General features: G+C 39.3%; 3 protein-coding genes across 3 annotated transcripts; 1 reads left to right on the forward strand and 2 right to left on the reverse strand.

Moving 5' to 3' along the window:
• The first annotated feature begins 1,046 nt into the window (after nucleotides 1–1,046).
• Nucleotides 1,047–4,440, forward strand: LOC110766890 (rac-like GTP-binding protein 3). The gene is made up of 8 exons (XM_021970294.2): nucleotides 1,047–1,365; nucleotides 1,693–1,780; nucleotides 1,984–2,093; nucleotides 2,177–2,240; nucleotides 2,793–2,857; nucleotides 2,937–3,002; nucleotides 3,663–3,760; nucleotides 4,155–4,440. The coding sequence occupies exons 1-8, from the start codon at nucleotides 1,261–1,263 to the stop codon at nucleotides 4,192–4,194; spliced, it is 636 nt and encodes a 211-aa protein (XP_021825986.1). The 5' UTR covers nucleotides 1,047–1,260; the 3' UTR covers nucleotides 4,195–4,440.
• A 261-nt stretch (nucleotides 4,441–4,701) lies between these two features.
• LOC110766880 (uncharacterized) lies at nucleotides 4,702–12,580 on the reverse strand. Its single transcript, XM_021970280.2, has 4 exons — nucleotides 12,082–12,580; nucleotides 10,304–10,675; nucleotides 5,699–10,219; nucleotides 4,702–5,185 (listed from the first exon to the last, which is right to left on the reverse strand). Exons 1-3 carry the CDS (start codon nucleotides 12,202–12,204, stop codon nucleotides 5,738–5,740), a joined length of 4,977 nt encoding a protein of 1,658 aa, XP_021825972.2. The 5' UTR covers nucleotides 12,205–12,580; the 3' UTR covers nucleotides 4,702–5,185; nucleotides 5,699–5,737.
• A 1,463-nt stretch (nucleotides 12,581–14,043) lies between these two features.
• LOC110766843 (ribosomal protein L29 family protein) lies at nucleotides 14,044–16,276 on the reverse strand. The gene is made up of 4 exons (XM_021970242.2): nucleotides 16,143–16,276; nucleotides 15,705–15,877; nucleotides 14,916–15,073; nucleotides 14,044–14,372 (listed from the first exon to the last, which is right to left on the reverse strand). The coding sequence occupies exons 2-4, from the start codon at nucleotides 15,862–15,864 to the stop codon at nucleotides 14,265–14,267; spliced, it is 426 nt and encodes a 141-aa protein (XP_021825934.1). The 5' UTR covers nucleotides 15,865–15,877; nucleotides 16,143–16,276; the 3' UTR covers nucleotides 14,044–14,264.
• Between the last annotated feature and the right edge of the window lie 2,172 nt (nucleotides 16,277–18,448).

Genomic DNA, 18,448 nt, shown 5'->3' on the forward strand with positions numbered 1-18,448 from the left:
TCCACCTCCACCCATACGGGTGGAGGTTCGAAACCCAGTACACCAATGAATATTTGTATAAACCCTCCTCCCTTGATAGCCCTGATAGCTTGTACTTAAAAAAAAAGATTTAGGTTATGATAAAGATTTAATCTTGATGTCCCAATAAGCCACTTATAACTTATAAGTAAGATGAGTGATGTTGGGTTTTAGAGAAACTGTGACATAGACAAATAAATTGACTCAATTGACCCCATATTAATTAATCACCTCAAGAAAACCATGGGGCTTTAGCTAAGAGCCTGAAAATTTTCACCATTTTAAGTGCTTGATTAATGTAGAAGGTTATCATCTTCAAGTATTTTAATTGCAGTCCATCGTTTTTAGATGATGTAACATCCTTTAATATCAATTTTCAACAATTGGGTGTTGCTTATTTTGCAATAGCACACAATATTTATTGCGTTATGCTAGGGAGATCAACTTTTTTTTTTTGGACAAAGAAGGGAGACCAACTTGTGTACCAACTCTCTAATAAAGGTGGAGCTCACCAATACAATGGGTCCCACGCTCTATTAAAGAGTTGATACACAAGTTGGTATCCCAAGTTGATCTTCCTAGCATTTTCCATATTTATTTATGTTTGGTTTATCTGCCTGCGTGCTGTTATTTTATTTGAGATAGGACAAAAGCTGAAAGTAGCTTTTGAGCTACAGCGTATGCCACCATAACTTCTTAATTCATCTGACCATACCCCTCAAAATAAAAATAAAAAAGTTCATGGGTAGAAAATGAGATATTAATTTTTTTTTTATGGGTTATTATTATTCTTGGAGTGTACTATAATGAACAAGTTTAGGCTAAAAATTCATAAAGAATACCAAGTAATTGCACAATTTGCCTCCCCAGACTATAAAAATTATATATATACAGATAAAATAAATTTGTGTTAGACCCCACAACCAAAGCTAATTTTGATTTTTCTCATAAAAAGATTAGAGATTAACCCTTATATGAAACGTATTGGTGCATTATTGTATATTATATAACGAAAGAGAAAAAAAGAAAGCAACCATAAACAGCAAAAAGTTAAAGAACCAGCTATAAGGGAGAGTGAATGAGTGAGAATCATGTGATGAGCCCCTCTTTCTCTCTCTCTCCCGCCGAATCAAAAAGCCATAAACTTTGTGTATATCCCAACAACTGAACAACCACCACCCTTTTGTTGTGTATGTGTGTTGTGAGCTCTGAGAGTCTTTCTTGGTTTTGGTTGCCAATTCAATGGCGTCAAGCGCTTCAAGGTTCATCAAGTGTGTGACGGTGGGAGATGGAGCTGTGGGGAAGACCTGTATGCTTATTTGCTACACCAGCAACAAATTTCCCACTGTATGTTCTTTCTTCTTCTTCTTTCAAAAGATCCATCTGTGTCTCTCAGTTTGTACTTCTTTCTGTGCCCTTTAGGTCGTTTTCCATTGTTTTATGCGTGTATGCTTCTGGGTTTTGCAGCTTTTTTTTTTGTGGTTTTCAAGATTTTAGCAAAGCAGTCTCTTTCTCTCTCTCTCTAAGAAAATTGCTTGCTTTTCCTCCTTCCTTTTCCAAGTAATTTGATGATGTTCCTCTGTCAGATGAAAAGCAAAATACTCATTTCTTCTGCTTATCATCGATTCCTACAATTTTTACACCTTGAATTTTAATGCTTTTGCTGTTCATCAGGATTATATACCCACTGTGTTTGATAACTTCAGCGCTAATGTGGTGGTTGAAGGCACCACAGTGAACTTAGGCCTATGGGACACCGCAGGTATGATATCTTTGACTTCCGTACCCAAATTTTATTTTTCATATTATATACATGTGTTCCTTTTATCTACTTTTTATTTAATTTTTAATGTCTTAGATTGAGCCTAATGTTTCAGAATTTTTCATTTTGGCTTTTATCTAAAGATAGTGTTGCCAAATTTGGCTAGCTTGTTGTATTACATCTTTCTTCAATCTATTTCACAGGGCAAGAGGATTACAATCGATTAAGGCCATTGAGCTACAGAGGGGCAGATGTCTTTGTCTTAGCTTTCTCATTAGTTAGTCGTGCAAGCTATGAGAACGTGCTGAAAAAGGTGCATTCACCTGAAAATTTCTGTTTTTTCATATTCAAATGCTGTATTACCTTTTATAATTTCTGACACAATTTATTGGTCAGTGGATCCCTGAACTCCAGCATTATGCTCCCGGAGTCCCAGTTGTACTTGCTGGCACCAAATTAGGTAAGCTGAATTATTCTGCTCTACTTTCGCTAACTGAATGCAGAGTGGAACTTGTTCTCTGGTTATATAGGTAGTTTCCTTGTTAAGTTATGCTCATACTTCAATGTTTCCATTATGTTTCTTAAATCCTAGTCTTTGTCAAGCTTAGAATCCCAAAAAGTTTTGTATTAAACACGACATCAATATGCACAATGGATAATTGAAAAGATGCTGTCAGTGGTTTTGGGAGCAGGTAAAGTGATATTATTTGGTGCATTTCATGTCTATTGATACCCCGACCTTAAGTATGAGAAGAGTGAGATCCTAACTTGTTGAAAGGCAAAGAACCAGGAATGTTATTGATACAACCATCTTTTTATTTATTTATTACGGATTGTTGGTATAAACCTATTCATAGGATTCTTTCTATAACAATGGTAATGCTAAGAAATATTAAATTAACCGACTATGCAGCATGCAGATTGTATTGGCAGTCATCTTGTAGTAACATGGAACTCGTAGTCATCATGTAGCATTATCTGCAACTAATGAATTGTTCTAATGGATATGTAGATCTTCGAGAGGATAAGCACTATTTGGCTGATCACCCAGGATTGGTACCTGTGACCACTGCACAGGTTTAATTTTTAGTGAAGAGTTGCTTTGTGTATCATGTAACAACGGATAGTGTCACTGATTGTTCTTCTAAACAACCAGGGCGAGGAGCTGCGCAAGCAGATTGGTGCTTCATTTTATATAGAATGCAGCTCAAAAACTCAGCAGGTATGTATCAACTGGTATTTATATTCTCATAACGCTAGTGAATCATTCAGTATATTTGAAGCTGCATATTTTGAGGAGGGAGTTGCATGGTTATTTCCAAATAAAACCAACTAATCTTAGTATTGACTTGTCAAGTTGATATGAGCAAGTGCGGCTATCTTCAATTCATAAATGCTGGGCCATTGGATCTTGCCAGATTCGCACGGGTACCAAAAGATGTAACAGAAGTGAAATAACGAATGGAAAGTTGATACTGTGCCAGCATTTAGAAGATCCACAACTCAGCAGTTGTGTATTCGGTTCAGAAGAGTTTGACTGTTGAATCAACGGGATGTCAGTGTTGGTTTCTTGGGTTTCCATTCTCAAACTAGTCGGTTGTGTCAACCTTGAGATTGGTCTAACAACTTCTTATGTGCATGGTGCCAGTTTCCTGATTTCTTAGGTTCTTAAGAATTTCTTGAATTCATGAATGATACTTTTCGTGCTATTAGTTATCTTTGGTGATGCGTGTGCAATCCGCCCAAAAATTACTATAGATTAGATGCTTTCACTATGTCAGATTTTCCTCAAATGAGTCTCATTGCTGAACACTCTTGCAATGCCCCCTACTTTAGTGTGTCTGTCGATCATGCTGTCAATGACCCTCTGATGCAATTGCAGAATGTGAAAGCAGTTTTTGATGCTGCGATCAGGGTGGTTATCAAGCCTCCACAGAAGCAGAAGGAGAAGAAGAAAAAGGAAAATCGAGGATGCCTAGTGTGAGTACCTTCCTTTTGTTCATCTGCTTATATTTGAGATGGCCTTAGATTACATGCTACATGATTTTAGATTAGCATATTGCATGATATATATTCAATTCTATAGGTCATCCATCATCCCAATTTGAACCATGGGTTTTTGTTGTACATCATTATTGTGGTGTCGGCGAATATCATGAACTGAAGAGACCCTTCATGATTGAGTTGTGGTTGAGTAAAAAGTCATGTTAGTTTCAGGTGAAATTGGTTGGGGATGCACAGCCACATGGGCTGTGATCCACTACCTAGGATATCCGTCAAATGTTCCATGTATATGCTCTTTAAATTTCCTTTATAGTTCAAGTGTTGTTTCTGTTTCTAGTTTCTATTAACATGACCCCTCTCAAAACTGCAGCAACATCCTTTGCGGAAGGAGGCTAGTGTGTCTCAAATGAAAACATCAACTGCCATCTTAATCATGATGTGCCGAAGTGCCAGGCATTCTCTCCAACAATTCTCTCTGAACCCAGCTTTGATGCTGGCTTCTTTCTTCGCACTAGATTTTTTTAATTTCATATTACGTCATAGATAACAGGAAATGGATACCCCTTGTAACACCGATATTCATTTATTAAGCTCATTGTAAAGAACTCAAGGTTAAAAGGCTTTACATTTGCAGCAGGAAAGCTTTATTTGGAAAATTGTTCTGTGCAAAATGATGTATTTGATTAGATAATTTTTTGAAAGTGACTTGGAGAAATCCTTATCATGCATGCTTGGATGTTAAGAGAGACTTTCAGTTCTCAAATGGTTCCCATCTCTGAATCTACCGTCCACATTCAGTTTTTTTTTTCTCCAGAAACCACTCTACTATTACAATGATGGAGCCAACACCGTACCTTGGTTACATGGTCATGAAGACCCAAACCTACATAAATGCAACATAGGTTCACAGACGTGTGTAAAAGAGCTACAAGTTTGGTGGACGATTGAAATATAACGAAAATTAGAATACAACATAAAACCTCAGAACAAAACCAACCCATGAAAAAGAAAAGCTCAGGTAACAAACCACACACAGAAGCTTCTGTTCTGAGCAGACCAATATTGATACTTGGAAGGGTTGGCAAAATGGAAATATGGTACACATCTAATGCATTGAAGACCAGAAGAGGCACCAAAGCTTGCGTATGGGCAACACAGTATGTTTTCTAACTGTTAGAATATCTACAGAGCGGATCAGCATCCGCCCATAACAAATTTAAGGGGCAAACAGCTTGAAGAACCCACAGATGACAGATTCTTTTAAGATTACAACTGATACATCAAAGAGGAGGGGGTCGGAGACCATGAACAAGATCAAATAACTCACTTACCACCCATCCTCCAGAAGCACACAGGCTAGACAATGACCTCAGGGGTTAGCAAATGCCCATCCTCAAAGCACTGGAAAAATAAAGAGACAGATAAATGTAAATAACTTGGAGTGGCATGAAAAGTAATGGAGAACTTTTTAATGATTTTGGGGGATAAGGTGCATAAAATGTAATTCATTTACATAATTCAAGCTCTCTTTCACCAAATATCTTCTCCGGAGTTTTCTTGTCAACTATTTTCCACGATTCAAATTAAGCAAAAATTGTATCACAATGCAATAAAGTTATTTTTCCCAATTCTCCCAGTATTTCCAACCGAAGGCAGCTGTCACCAATTTTTTTATATTAATATTATTAGACTAAATAACCCTATATTACAGAGAACAGTTAAATGACATGTTGTACTTGAAAAGTACTGGAGCTGAACAACAAAATGAGAGTTGATTGCAGAGGAACTCCTGCCTATGAAATCCTAAGAACATTTTATTTGGTAGGTTCTATTGGAGTGTCAGCAACTTGGTCCCTCAAATCAGGTTACCAGACCTTGCACACAGGAGTGAAAAATACATAATCAAACACTTACAAGGTTTCATGAGTCACCAGATTTTGCCATTACACATGCCTATTTCCACGAGGATTGTTTGTAGCCATCCCACCCTCCTTCAGGTTCCTTCCGCTTAAAGGGGCCACCTTGCATCTGGAACATCCTTACATGCTCCTCAGCTAGGGCTTGTGAACCAGCAACAGATAGTTGCCGTGGGGCAAGGGGTGAAGTCACATCTCTCCCCTCTAAGTCTGGGCCTCCAGGCCCTGCATTGAGATCTAGCCCCTGCCTTCCCCATTTCCTAGTGCTCTCACCACTACTGTTATTACTACCATCAGGAAGATTAACAACATAGGGCCTTGGGTAATTGGAAGAAATCATAGCAGCAGGTCCTAACAATTGGGAGCGGACAGCAGAGTAGTCAAACCTCCCAGCAGATGATGAATCAAGATATTGAGCTGAACCGCCTGCAAATGCAGCTGAGGGCAGAGGAAAACTGCTCCCAAAAGGAAAGACTGGATATGGAAATGAAGTAGAAGGATAGGGTACTGCTGGGGAAGATGACAACACTGAACCCCTGTAGAGATCAGAATTAAACGGGTTGCTACCACTAGTGGGACCCAACATCCTTTGTGGTCCACCAGTTGCAACAATTGGGAATGGCTGATCTCCACGATCTGACATAATTGAAGGAATTGCGACTGCAGAGTACGTATTGGCTGGAGGAAACCAGGAGAAGTTCCCCACTTCTGTATTGTTCATCCTAAAACCAGAAAGAGGTGGTTGAGATGGCACACTGCTCTTGGTATGCTGGCTAAACACTGCTGGTTCAGCACTCAACTCCTCGACAACAGGTCCGTCATTCAAATCAAAGTCCCTACGAAGACTAACTTCTCCATCGAGAGGTCCAGTTGATTTTACTGACAGGAGCGGGTTATCCATTTGGCAACTATTGCTCAATGAGTAATTACCCATTTCAGAAGCCTCATCAATTTGGTTCAAATCAAGATCAAGGCCCCCTGAGCAGCGAACAGGTGCAATACTCATTGATTGATCACGCGCCAAATCATTATTATTTGTTGGGTCAGAACGAGAACAAATCTCTTGGGCAGAACCTTGAGGAGCCATATCCTCAAGAATTCTTTCATCAGGTACATTCAAGTCAATGTCCAAAGCAGGGCGTCCTTGCTTGCCAGCTGTAGGCTCAAGAACTGAAATACTAGTACCCAGCAACATCTCTAGAGCTTTTCTGGGTTCAGCTGGCCGGAATGCACTCGTTGCTGCTGATCCCTTCCAACCAACCTCCCCTTTACTCTTCAACAGGTCCTCTGGCGGGATACAGGGCCCTTTTGCTGCAGCAGGCACTGTAACTGAAGCAGGAAGGCCACTAGACACGGAAGAAACAGCAAAAGGTAACGGGCTAATCAACTGAAGAGCAGTTGAACATCCAGGTGCTGTCAGGTTACTTGGCTCTCCATATTTCCCATCATCGGCATTAAATCCTTCATTCAAATCAAACTCCACTTTTGCATCTGCCTCTGCTACCCCTGCAGCAGACACAGAAGAAGCATCTGCAGTTGTAGATGTACATTCGTCAGCTTCTTCTGCTTCCATGCTGGTCAACTTACACCTCCTGGACCTCAAATGTTCTTCTACTTCTTGCATTGGAAGATCAGATGGCACCTTTGAAAGAACAGGTTCACCAAGTTGATCATTACCTTCTTTACTTTCCAAATTCTCCTCCACATGCTCATCGTCGTGATCAGTAACAGCAGAACTAGAGCCACCTACAGCTCGATTCTCAGGAATTGAAAGATCATTACTTTCTTTTTTTGAAGGGCTGGGGTCATTACTTTCTGGATCAGTTCTTTGATTTTCAACCTGATTATGATGACCACGGTCATCCGTTTCATCAGCTTTTTCAGCCTTCAGTTCACTGGCTTTTCCTGAGATCAAATCTTTTCTAAAACCAGAAGAAAGCAGCACATCTTCACAGGTTCCTTTTACCAACTCAGAATGTCTCTTTAAAGTAGATGGTTTCTCCTCCGCCTGTACACTGCTGTCCATTCCTTCATAATGTAAATTTTTTATGTTACCATCAACATCTAACTCTGCGTGTAAGGATGATTCTTCAATGGCTTCCTTCCCCACTGCTACCCTTGAACTAACATCACTAACCTTATTTCCATTTGACAAAAGACCACTTACACCGTGTTTAATATCTGGAATGCCATCAGCACTCACTCCACCAATTATCTTTTTGTCTTGAAGTGGTTTACCATCACCCTCCATAGTTTTCTCAACCGTACTAGGAAGGGAAGCAGTCCCAGACGGAGCTAAGCTAACTTCACTTGATTTTTCTTTGTTTTCTGGGGAGAGACCTGCAGAATGCTGGATGCTTACACTGGAATAGTAAAGATTTCTAGTGTCCTCTGCTACAGAATTCTGTTCACGCACAGAAGAAGATTTAACAACCCCATTCTTAGCCCCAGAAGTGGTGGATTCAAAACCATGCTTTTGATATTCGTCATCAGCACCATCATTAGACAGACTTTCGTCTCGAGCAAGCTCATCAACAGGAGGTGATTTGACTCTGGAATCATTGCCTTCGCAGAGATGCTCAGATACTGGGGTGCTCCTTTGTGGAGAATCAGTTGGGGACTCAGATTTAGACATCTCTCCGGCAGCCACGCTAGCAAGCAGATTCATACCAAGATCATCTCCAACTGAGGCATTACCTTCAGAATACTTCACACAGCTTTCAATCAATGCATGCATAGAGCTGAAAGAAGCCTCCTGCAAGTTACCCGATTTTTCGTTCCCAGATGATGAGGAAGCAGCTTTCGGGACTTCTGCAATTTTCTTAGAGTTGTCACCAGCCCTACAGTCCTCTTCAGCAGTAACAGCAGCGGGGGACCCATCGCCCTCATCGGATCCAGTCAGTACATCTTTAAAATCATTACTTTGCCATGACTCGTTGTTCACATCCGAGGTAACAGTAGCTCGATAAACATCAGCCTTTTCCTTTACGCTGCGATCTAACTGATCATGCTTCTCCAATTGCATGGGAGACGAAGCTCTGCTATTCATATTTGAAGGATCTTCAAATGAACCTCCACTGCCACTTTGTGCAGGACTGCGCCCACGGTTTGGAATCTTTACAATCAGTTTGTGGCTATTCCCCTCAGCAGCAGACCCATCAAGTACCTTTTCACTTGCCAATCCAGGTTGTGATGATTTTTCTGGAGCTGGACTCTTGTGCAAGGATGAACTTCTGCTTGACACAGTTTCTCTTTGAACTCCAGAAAGGGCAGAGCCTGGGAAGCCATTTATTGATTTCCGAGGGCGTGAAGAGCCACCTGATATCTTATTCACATTCATTGAACCAGCAGTGGAGCTCCTCGCATCCTCTTTCCCAGACACACCTCCAGTTCTAGCATGATCATTCGAACACGATTGACTGTTGTTGTGAGATTGACTAGAACTGCTACTTTTCTCATCCCTTGGAATTGTCAATGGAAGATCAACTGTGACACCAACAGCAACAATTCGGGACTGTCCATCTTTTAGGTTAGAACTTGCTGACACTGGTGATGGAACCGATTTAGATCCCGGAGATGCAGAAGCAGATTTGGTAACACTATCTCCTTGGACAAGCTTAACTGAAGCAGATTTGGATACAGAAAGCTGTGTGACTGAGCTCTTCACAGCAACATCAGTGGATCCGCCTGAATGCCTGTTCACACCATTAGAAGCTTCAGAGAGGCGTGGTCTTGCAGACCAGGAGACAGACGGATTTACATTAGACTTTGCATCCATTTCAGCTTCAACGCGTTTCTTCCATGTATCAACTAAGCTTCTTGCTTTCTTCTGAATTTCCAAGTTCTTATGCGACCGTAAGTGATTTACAGACTTTCCAATGTTACACATTTGCAGAGCATTGAGATTAACAGGCAGCTTATCCAGTGCCCGAAGTAAAACCAAGAGAAACTCCTCAACAGATTTGTCGCTATCTTTGGCTCCGCTGCCATCACCTATCTTCCCTTTATGGACCTCTTGGAGCCATTCATCATATACTGGCACACCCTTGAGCTGCACAAATTGACTAAGGCAATCAAATTTATCTGTGGCTGCTACAACACTAGCAAGCATTGACCGGCCAGCCAAGTCTATTTTTTTCTCATTTCTATCAGGCAACATGAGCTGCAACAATTTCTCAACCCCTTCAGAATCTACAAGCCCTCCTTTGTCTGTTATTTTAGCAATTTCAGATTTTAAAATGCTTTCCTGTCTACTGTGAACAGAATCTCCATCCTCCATTTTCGTAGTACGTTCTCGTTTGACAGGCTCAGAGCCCTGGTCCCCCCGCTCCCTTTTTTTCCCTTTAACTTGAGAAGAAAAGGATGAGGCACTATTCTGAACACCATCTGACCCGACTTTTAACTGTGATGCTGATGTTGGACCATTCATTGGTTTGGGAGATCGACCACCAGACTGCACAGTTGCATGCATTTCTACTCGCGTTTTGTACAACAATTGATCTACTTCCTCTTGTCGTTCCTGTCAAAAGAAAAGATATCAACTACTCTGAATGTTTAGAAATACCAGCACAACACAAAGATGCAGAAAGGATCTAAAACTCACATTCATATAGTCCTGATCAGTTAGCCACCATAAACACTTATTTGTGATGTCGTAAACACGCCGGCACACAAAAGATGAAATCCCTGAGGGAAGTTCAACACCTTTAGCAAGGAATGCAACTTTACACGGATGAAGTAACGATGCGGCAGGAATCTCATCCTTATGGAAGGAATAAAAAATTTCATTCAGCGCAGCATCCAACAGGACGCCTTTGCCAAGCTTTATTTCAGAAGGTCGATAAAGCCAATTTACACCCAATTTTAACTTGTTCTCTCTGCTTATAGTCAGCCAACGAATTATTCCAATGAAAGGTGGGGAATCCTGGGGGGGTTTGAAAAGTGCACAATCGCCAACACTGATCTTGCGTCCGTCCTACAAAAATAGATTAGTTTAGAGGACCATTATGCTGGTCTGACTGAGCAAACACACGCAGACAAAATGCAGAACATCTTCAATAATCAATATACATGACAAAGGACGTTCAGAAACATATAACAACCAGTAACAGTATACACTTAACACTTTCATCATACCAAATGAGCAGCCAGTCTCATCATACCACTCAAAACTTTCAAAATTCTAATATCTTAGCAAGAACCTAGGCTGATCTAGGACAAATGCAAGCACTGACCCCAAAATCTTAAGGGAAGACACAGATTCCCTTTCCTTTACTCAACCTATAAAAAGGAGAAACATACTTTCTAGAGTTCATTTAGTTGAAAACTAAGTCCAAATTTTTTACTAGAGTCAAATTTACACTGCCCACAAAATCTTCTGCAGGCAGGCATAACACTACCCCCAGGCATCACTTCCATTCTTGCTCCGCCCACATGAGGGAGCATTTTCACAATTAATCTCTAGGATACGTACTTTCCTCAACTTTCAAATGCGAAATTAAAGAAAGAAAACAGAACTACCGTAATATCAGAAAATGGGATGCCTTGATGTTCCTTCTAGACAAAAGCCATTAAGCTGAGAACAGGGAAAATAAATAAAGCACTATTGTGGCAAAATTCAAAGGCCAGACAATCATGAAGTGTTCTTCACTTAAAAATAATAAAGGAAGCAAAACTATTGACCACATAATTTCATTGAACCTATTACTTGCCATAGTGATCTGAATGTGTGTATATATATATATATTAAAACAGATAATTCAAAAGGCTACCTGATTAGCTGATCTACAAAACACATACATACAGAGGAAAGGGGGCGGGGGGGAGAGTTTTCAACAAAATATCCATCACAATAAAAATCAATAGCTCAACAACTGCATAAAAACTCCCGTCATATGAAGCAGGGATTTAATTGAACCCACAAAAGGTAACACTTCAAATTGGCACCAAATTGACATTCTTCCCAAAAACCACCATAATTCCCACTCAGCATACTGAACACCCCCTCCTCAGGATAGAGATCATTGACAACCACAAATAGGAAATGAATTCCAACTTTGCACCTTGTACGATCCTCTCTCTAATTTCACAGACTGGTTGCATTTGCTAATTTTCATATCTAACAGGCTGGTTCTCTCAGCTATCTATCCAAGTCAAAAACACTCTCATCTTTACACAATATCAAATCCATATATGTTTTTTGTATATCAAAACAAGCAAAATACCAAGCAATTCACGGAACCCCACTTCACTTCTCCACTGATACACACCCCATATCACACAAAAATCACAAGTCCCACAAACCATTATCCGCAAAAACACGTAACAAATCGAACAGAGACCCAAAATCACAAGATATAGAAAACACCAAAAAATCCAAACCTTGAAAAACGAATTGGGCGAAGACGAAGATGATGAGGAAGAACCATCGGCCACGGATACACGCGTGGGGACTGTCAACATGTGCCGACCCCGTTTCCTCTCCTCACCTCCCCTCCCATGCATAGCCTTGCATTTTCCCCACTCCCAGTCTCGATCCCACCTTCAATTCCAACAAGTACCATCAATATCACCCCTTAATTCCCTTCAAAACCCCTCCTTTTTCAAACTTCTTCACCAATTCGCCCTCTGCGAAACCCTGGATCGACCATCTCCGCTAAAACGAAACCCTAATTTCCCCCAGACGAGTATAAATACAACGAAATTCTAAATTTCAAATCGATTTCCGACAATTTGATGATTCTACACACCGAGCGATCGATCTAATTGAAACTCAGATCCAACGACAAGTCCAGATTTCGAGCCGCCTTTCGATCTAAAGAGAGAGAAGTTAGAGAGAGAAAATCGAAGAGAAAGAACCAGACGGCAAAAGGAAAGGTGTACTTGGTACTTGGTAGAGAGCAAGCTGCAGGGTCGGGCAGGCGGGCAGATTGGGCAGTCCGGGCAGGAGAATTATAACCTCACCCACGGGTGAGGTGACAGAAACAATGTGCCCCCAATATTATAGAGTTAGAGTATGTGACTGGACTAGATTTCACTGCAGCTCTGGAACTGTTGGCTGAGATTGTGTTGACCCAAATGTGCTCTCATTTGACTTTGAATTTTCTGAGATTTCTAGGGCACCAGTCTGCCTGAGAGTATTGATTACTCTGTGACTCAAAAGTGAAAAACTTGTGTTTGTGTTTTTTTTTCTTTTTCTTTTTCTTTTTCTTTTTTGGGTATTTTATTCAAAGGAGGTAGGGGGGCAGTTTGGGAAGTGAGGGAGGATTCTTCTGACTGAAGAGGGCAGAAGATGATGATGGCTTGGATGGGGCCAGTCAAGCTGTCACGGAAGGGTATAAATGTAATTTTGGGGTAACAGCAGCAGCATTCACTTCACATGAGGGCCTATGATGGAGAAGTTAAGGTTGTCTTGTGTTGTTCCAACACACATTACTAAAAGTAAGGGGAAAAGAAGGAGAGGAGAGAAGGGGTGATGTAAATGTTTCTGTCTCTCTGCCAGGAAAATATATTGAATTGATTGATTTTTCCTGAGCTTCTTGCTTAAGTAAGCATCACCCACTGCCCCCCTGCCCCTCCCTGCTCACTCTGCTCTCTGTCTATAAAAATCATGTGGTCTTTGTTTGTTCCCATCTGCCTTTTTAGGTTTTCATTGATAAAATATATTAATGTGATTTTCATTTTGTATTCCTCTTTTGCTACATAAATAACTTGTTAAGAGGTTCTGTTTTCAACTTTGAACTTTTGTTGACAATGGAATTGTTTTAACATGGTATTTGAGCGAGTTGTTTAACAGTGATATATTATTCGGTATATGTTGTTCACATAACACGTGTTATGTTTAATTAACGTCATATATGTGGGAGCGTGTAAAGATTGTAAATCTCACGGAGAATTAGTCTTGCATAAGAAATTAATACACATTCTAACATTTGCCTCTGAGTGATCATCTTCTTGTTGTCATGTAAGTCTCAACTTCAATTTTCAAATTGTAGGTTGGCAAAGAGAATGAATATAGGAATAAAAATAAGAAACCGATATAAAATTGAAGAAAATAATGAGAGAGTAGGCAATCACCATCATTGTTGGTTTTCAAACCGATATTTCATTAATATAAAGCAATTCAACAACGTTGGGGTCGTCTAAGTCTCAATTTTAGTTTGTTTGCCTGGCCACTGTATGAAGGACAATGTTGGGCCTGCACTCTTGGGGTATGGAGAAAGCAGAAATAGGCAACAAGTATTCTCCTATATTTGTTGGCCCCTGAAAATTACACATGGGATCCATGAAATTAAACTGTTGTATATGCAAGAGACATTGAAGAAACTCGAGCCAGAAAGCCACTGGAACAAATAGTATTCAATTATTTGCTAACAAAGTCACCATAAGACTACATCAGAACACAAAGACAACCATCATAGATTCTAAGAAAAGATTACGAGTTGTCCGCTAATCCGTAAAAATATTAAATCACTACGAGTTTCTAGTCCTACAAGGAGAAAAAGGGCAGCATCGGCTGTGCACAAACATAACAGTGCTTCTGGAGATGGAGAATATTTAAGTTATCACAAAGCATTTATCATTTTCTTCATCTCAGCACACCTCCTGGGATCAGGTTCTTCAATTGCTCTCTCAGTCAGAACATGCTTGATACGGCACATTGACTTCCTCACCTGAATTTCATGATGACATTAACAAAAAGAAATCAGGATGGCAACAGTATATCCAAGTAGAAGACACAAAACTTGACCACAACAACAAAGTAAAGTTCGAACAGTTCTTTTTTGGAACCACTCTGAAGCAGCCAATTTAAACATAATCGAAAAAGAACTTTTGCTTGTCCAGCAGTTCAACTCATAGTATTTCACACCAAAATTTAAGTGGCCTCATCCGAACATAGAATTATACATAAACTCTAATACTCAAAAAGCAGAGAATCTAATGTTAAGAAATAGTTTGCTGCAACATAGTTCTAGCACAAGCATAGCTTATTGACTTACTTAGAGTCTCAAACTTCCATATAAAGTGCAAGCAAAATATATGGATATCACACAACAGACTGAGCAAGTAGACAGAAAAATATTAAGAAAGTCAGAATTAGGAGTTGATAACACGGAAAGGTAACCAGTTTTCATGCAAACAAACATTTTTTAAAAACTTCCCGGGCATTTGTTCGTCAGACTAATACAAAAAATGGTTAAAAGAAAGGGTCATACTTTGGGAAGGCGCTCAGGATTAGGAAACCGTAGATTCTGGGCCTGAAGCATCTGGCGTTGAGTCATCAGCATGTTTTTCTCCTTAAGCAGAACAAACCATAGCTTGTTGAGATCATCCCAAGACTTCAGACGCAGTTCAGATGCTTTCCAACTTCGACCTGACAGCAAAAGAAGTATTTTAAATAGGATCCATCACTGAATCAATACAGATTGCATCAGACAAAGAGTAATGCATTGAAGGACATGGCATCAGAATATCAAAATAAGATTGAGATTATGTAACTTTTTCCCAGAATGGTTTAAACAATACGGAAGGATAGTGGTTAAGAAGAGGCTAATAAAAAAACCACTTTAAAAACTTAACATGGAGTGCAACGTATACCGAGTAATAAGGAATATATTTGTGCTTGGGTTTCAGTACAGAACTAGTAAGCAATGAAACAATTAAAAGAAGCAGCTGGGACACTTGCCCATTGACCTCCATGATTGATTCTAAAATCTCTTGCAATGTTGAGTGTAATAACATTAAATCATAATGGGAGCACAACATTTTTCCGTAACTCAAATCTTTCTAAACTCTCTCCAGTTATAAATAAAAATATTTTGGCACATTGTAATCAGCATGTAACTGGAATTCCATATCCAAATTGTCGTATTTGCAGTTCTAGAAAGATTTCATAGTAAAGTCAGCTTCTTTCAACATAAATATGATAGTTGACAATGTAATCAAATACACAAATTCATATGGGTAATGGACAACCAGAAACAACGGAAATGAACGGTATGTACCGTAGACAACTGGCTTTTCTTCATCTTGGCTTCTATCTGCCTCAAAGAACTCCTCAAGAGGGTTATGTCCCGTCGTCCTAGCTGAAGCAGCAGCAGCAGAAGTTTCTGATTTAGCTGCAGAAAAGAGTGTTCTCCTAAAATACCTTGACACCATCAACATTGTGTTTAGATTGCTGCATAACAAGGGAAGGGGATCAGAAAACAGAAAGCAAAAATTCATAGTTGGACCACAAGGAGCAGCACATTCATCGCTAACCCCCCACCAAAAAAACTCATTTGGGTATCTTTCATTTGGGCATTTTCACAAACACAAAGGTTGCCATTTTCAGAAATGACTGAAGTATGAAAGAAAAACACATCCAAGCAGTCAAAAGCTGCTGTGAAGCAATATAGACATTTGGCAAAACGAAATATGAAGAAAACCCAGTAACCGCTTACGTGTGGAGGTTGATTGCGGCGTTTTGGGGGCTCCTGATACTGGGTCGTGGTGGATGAAGCTTGAAGACAGGCGGGTGGCAATTTCACAGCCTTTCTCGTCATTTGGGCATTCGGGCAATTGGGTTTAATATGAGTGCCGAATATTCCTCAGCCCATTGTGTGAAACTAAAACCAAACAAGACAATAGAAAGTCACAAGAGCCCAACAAGCTTGAGCTATTGGGCAAAGGCCTAAATGGCCTACAACTAAAGCCCATCTAATATATTTTCCAATTATTAGTTTTAATTTTGTTTTTTGGGTATAGTTATTAGTTCAAAGTTTTGGGTAACTGAATTATTAGTACCTTAGTTTTGGGTGTGTGAATTTTATGAAAAGAAGTGCCTAAAATTCTTTTAGCAAAGATTATTTGGTAGATTCTCTCTGGTTCAAGTGAAAAATAAGTGGAGTATACTGTTATGCTGTAAATCTCACACAAATTATATCAAAGCTTAGTACGGAACGCACAGAACCGTCAAACCTGTCATAAATCGCAATTCAATTCTCGTAGCAATAATGTAAGTTACAATATGGGTACAAGAATATACTGGCTTCTTTTTCTTCCTTGTGGTTCTAATCTAATTGAAACAGATAGAGTCACCACTAACCCTAATGAAAAGGGCAAAAAGAAAGTGAGTGAGTGAGTGAGAGAGAAAAAGCAACAAACAATTCTCTCTCTCTCTCTTTACAATCAAAAGGTCTAAAAAGGGCAGATAAATTTGCCATCATGCATGTGGTCCCGGCATGGATGCTAGGGTTTTTGGGTGATCTGAGTATCTCCTAAAGAACTCTGATGGCAACACCCACGTTCTGTCCCTTGTTTTTTACTCCATGCACCTTTTCTCTTCTCTCTTTCTCACCCCTCCCAATCCAGTTATGTTCATCATTACCCTCATGCTTTCTCATATTTACATCATTTTATAATACCATAGGCCAAGATTGTCCCCAACTTTCTCAATCTTAATCTTCAATTAAGGTTAGGTGGTTTGAACCCTTTTTTTTAAAAGCTCTTACCAATATGATTTTGACATGTCCTTACAGCATACAAAGAAAAAGACAAACTTACCCAGCTCCTCTAATTTTTTCTTTTTTCTCATGAAAACTTTTTATTTATTTATAATTTTGACAAATTTAGTCGTGGACCAATCAATATGTCCACTAATCTTTCGATACGGCATAATTGAAGCTATCATGTGGGCGCAGGAAATTTGGGGTAATACAATGATTGATGACAAATTTTTTAAAAACATGGTGTAATTTTTACTTCTCTTTTTCAATCTTTGGATTTAGTTTAAGCACAAATCTGTCCTTAATCTTCGCAATTATGATGCCACATGAAACAATGACTTTATCTTTTTACCCAAAAAGGCTTTGGCTCCCCATCTTTTCCACTAAAATTTTGAGACCAATTTTTATACTTTGAATAAGATATTCAATGAGAGTATAGTTTGAATTTGTTATTTCCATAGCTTGGTTGCCACATTTATAAAACTTTACTTATAGAAAACCAATATTAGCCATTGTTCAGCGATAGTAGAATACATAATAAACCTACACAACAGACATTAGCTTAGTCAAGTTGGCTAGAGTCTAGACTCTAGGGCCTAGAGCGGATGTGCTTCTCACTACGCACCCGAGTTTGAATTCCCCTCTTCATAGTTAATATTAAACGGAAGTAGAATATTGTATGTATTTAAAATAAATAATAATAATAAAATAAAAAAACCTATGCACACAGAAATCTGTCTATGGGTTTTATTTTATTTTTTTTTCTTTTTCGTTGGTAAATACAATCAAAGCCTCACATTATCTTTATTCACCACATGATGTGCTACATCCCAAAAACACATTTCATGTAACGAATAATATAGTGAATAGTGCCAAAAAGAAACTAGCACATTCAAACAAAAACAATTACAGTTTTGAGGGTCGAGGAGGATCAAATATATTTGACTTTCAAATAGACCTCTGTCGTTCTCTACAATCTCAGTTCTATGTAATCTGTTTTACCCCCACAATTAGCTAAAACATTTCTGGTACAAAAATATATGACACGTGGTCCGAATATGTACATACAAAAAGCATGTTTTTTTTTAATACCAGTCACGAAGTGTATGAAATTAGAATTTGCACAGGGGTATATATAAATACATATACATAGTTTGGATATTATTATTGTGCAGACGTTGTATATTTTGTGTTATCCCTCTGTGTTTTTCTCCATGTTTACTATGGTATATGAACGATAATAACAGGAAGACGTCTAGATG

This window comes from Prunus avium, chromosome 5 (assembly GCF_965620075.1).
Source record: "Prunus avium chromosome 5, drPruAviu1.hap1.1, whole genome shotgun sequence".
NCBI classification, from domain to species: domain Eukaryota; kingdom Viridiplantae; phylum Streptophyta; class Magnoliopsida; order Rosales; family Rosaceae; genus Prunus; species Prunus avium.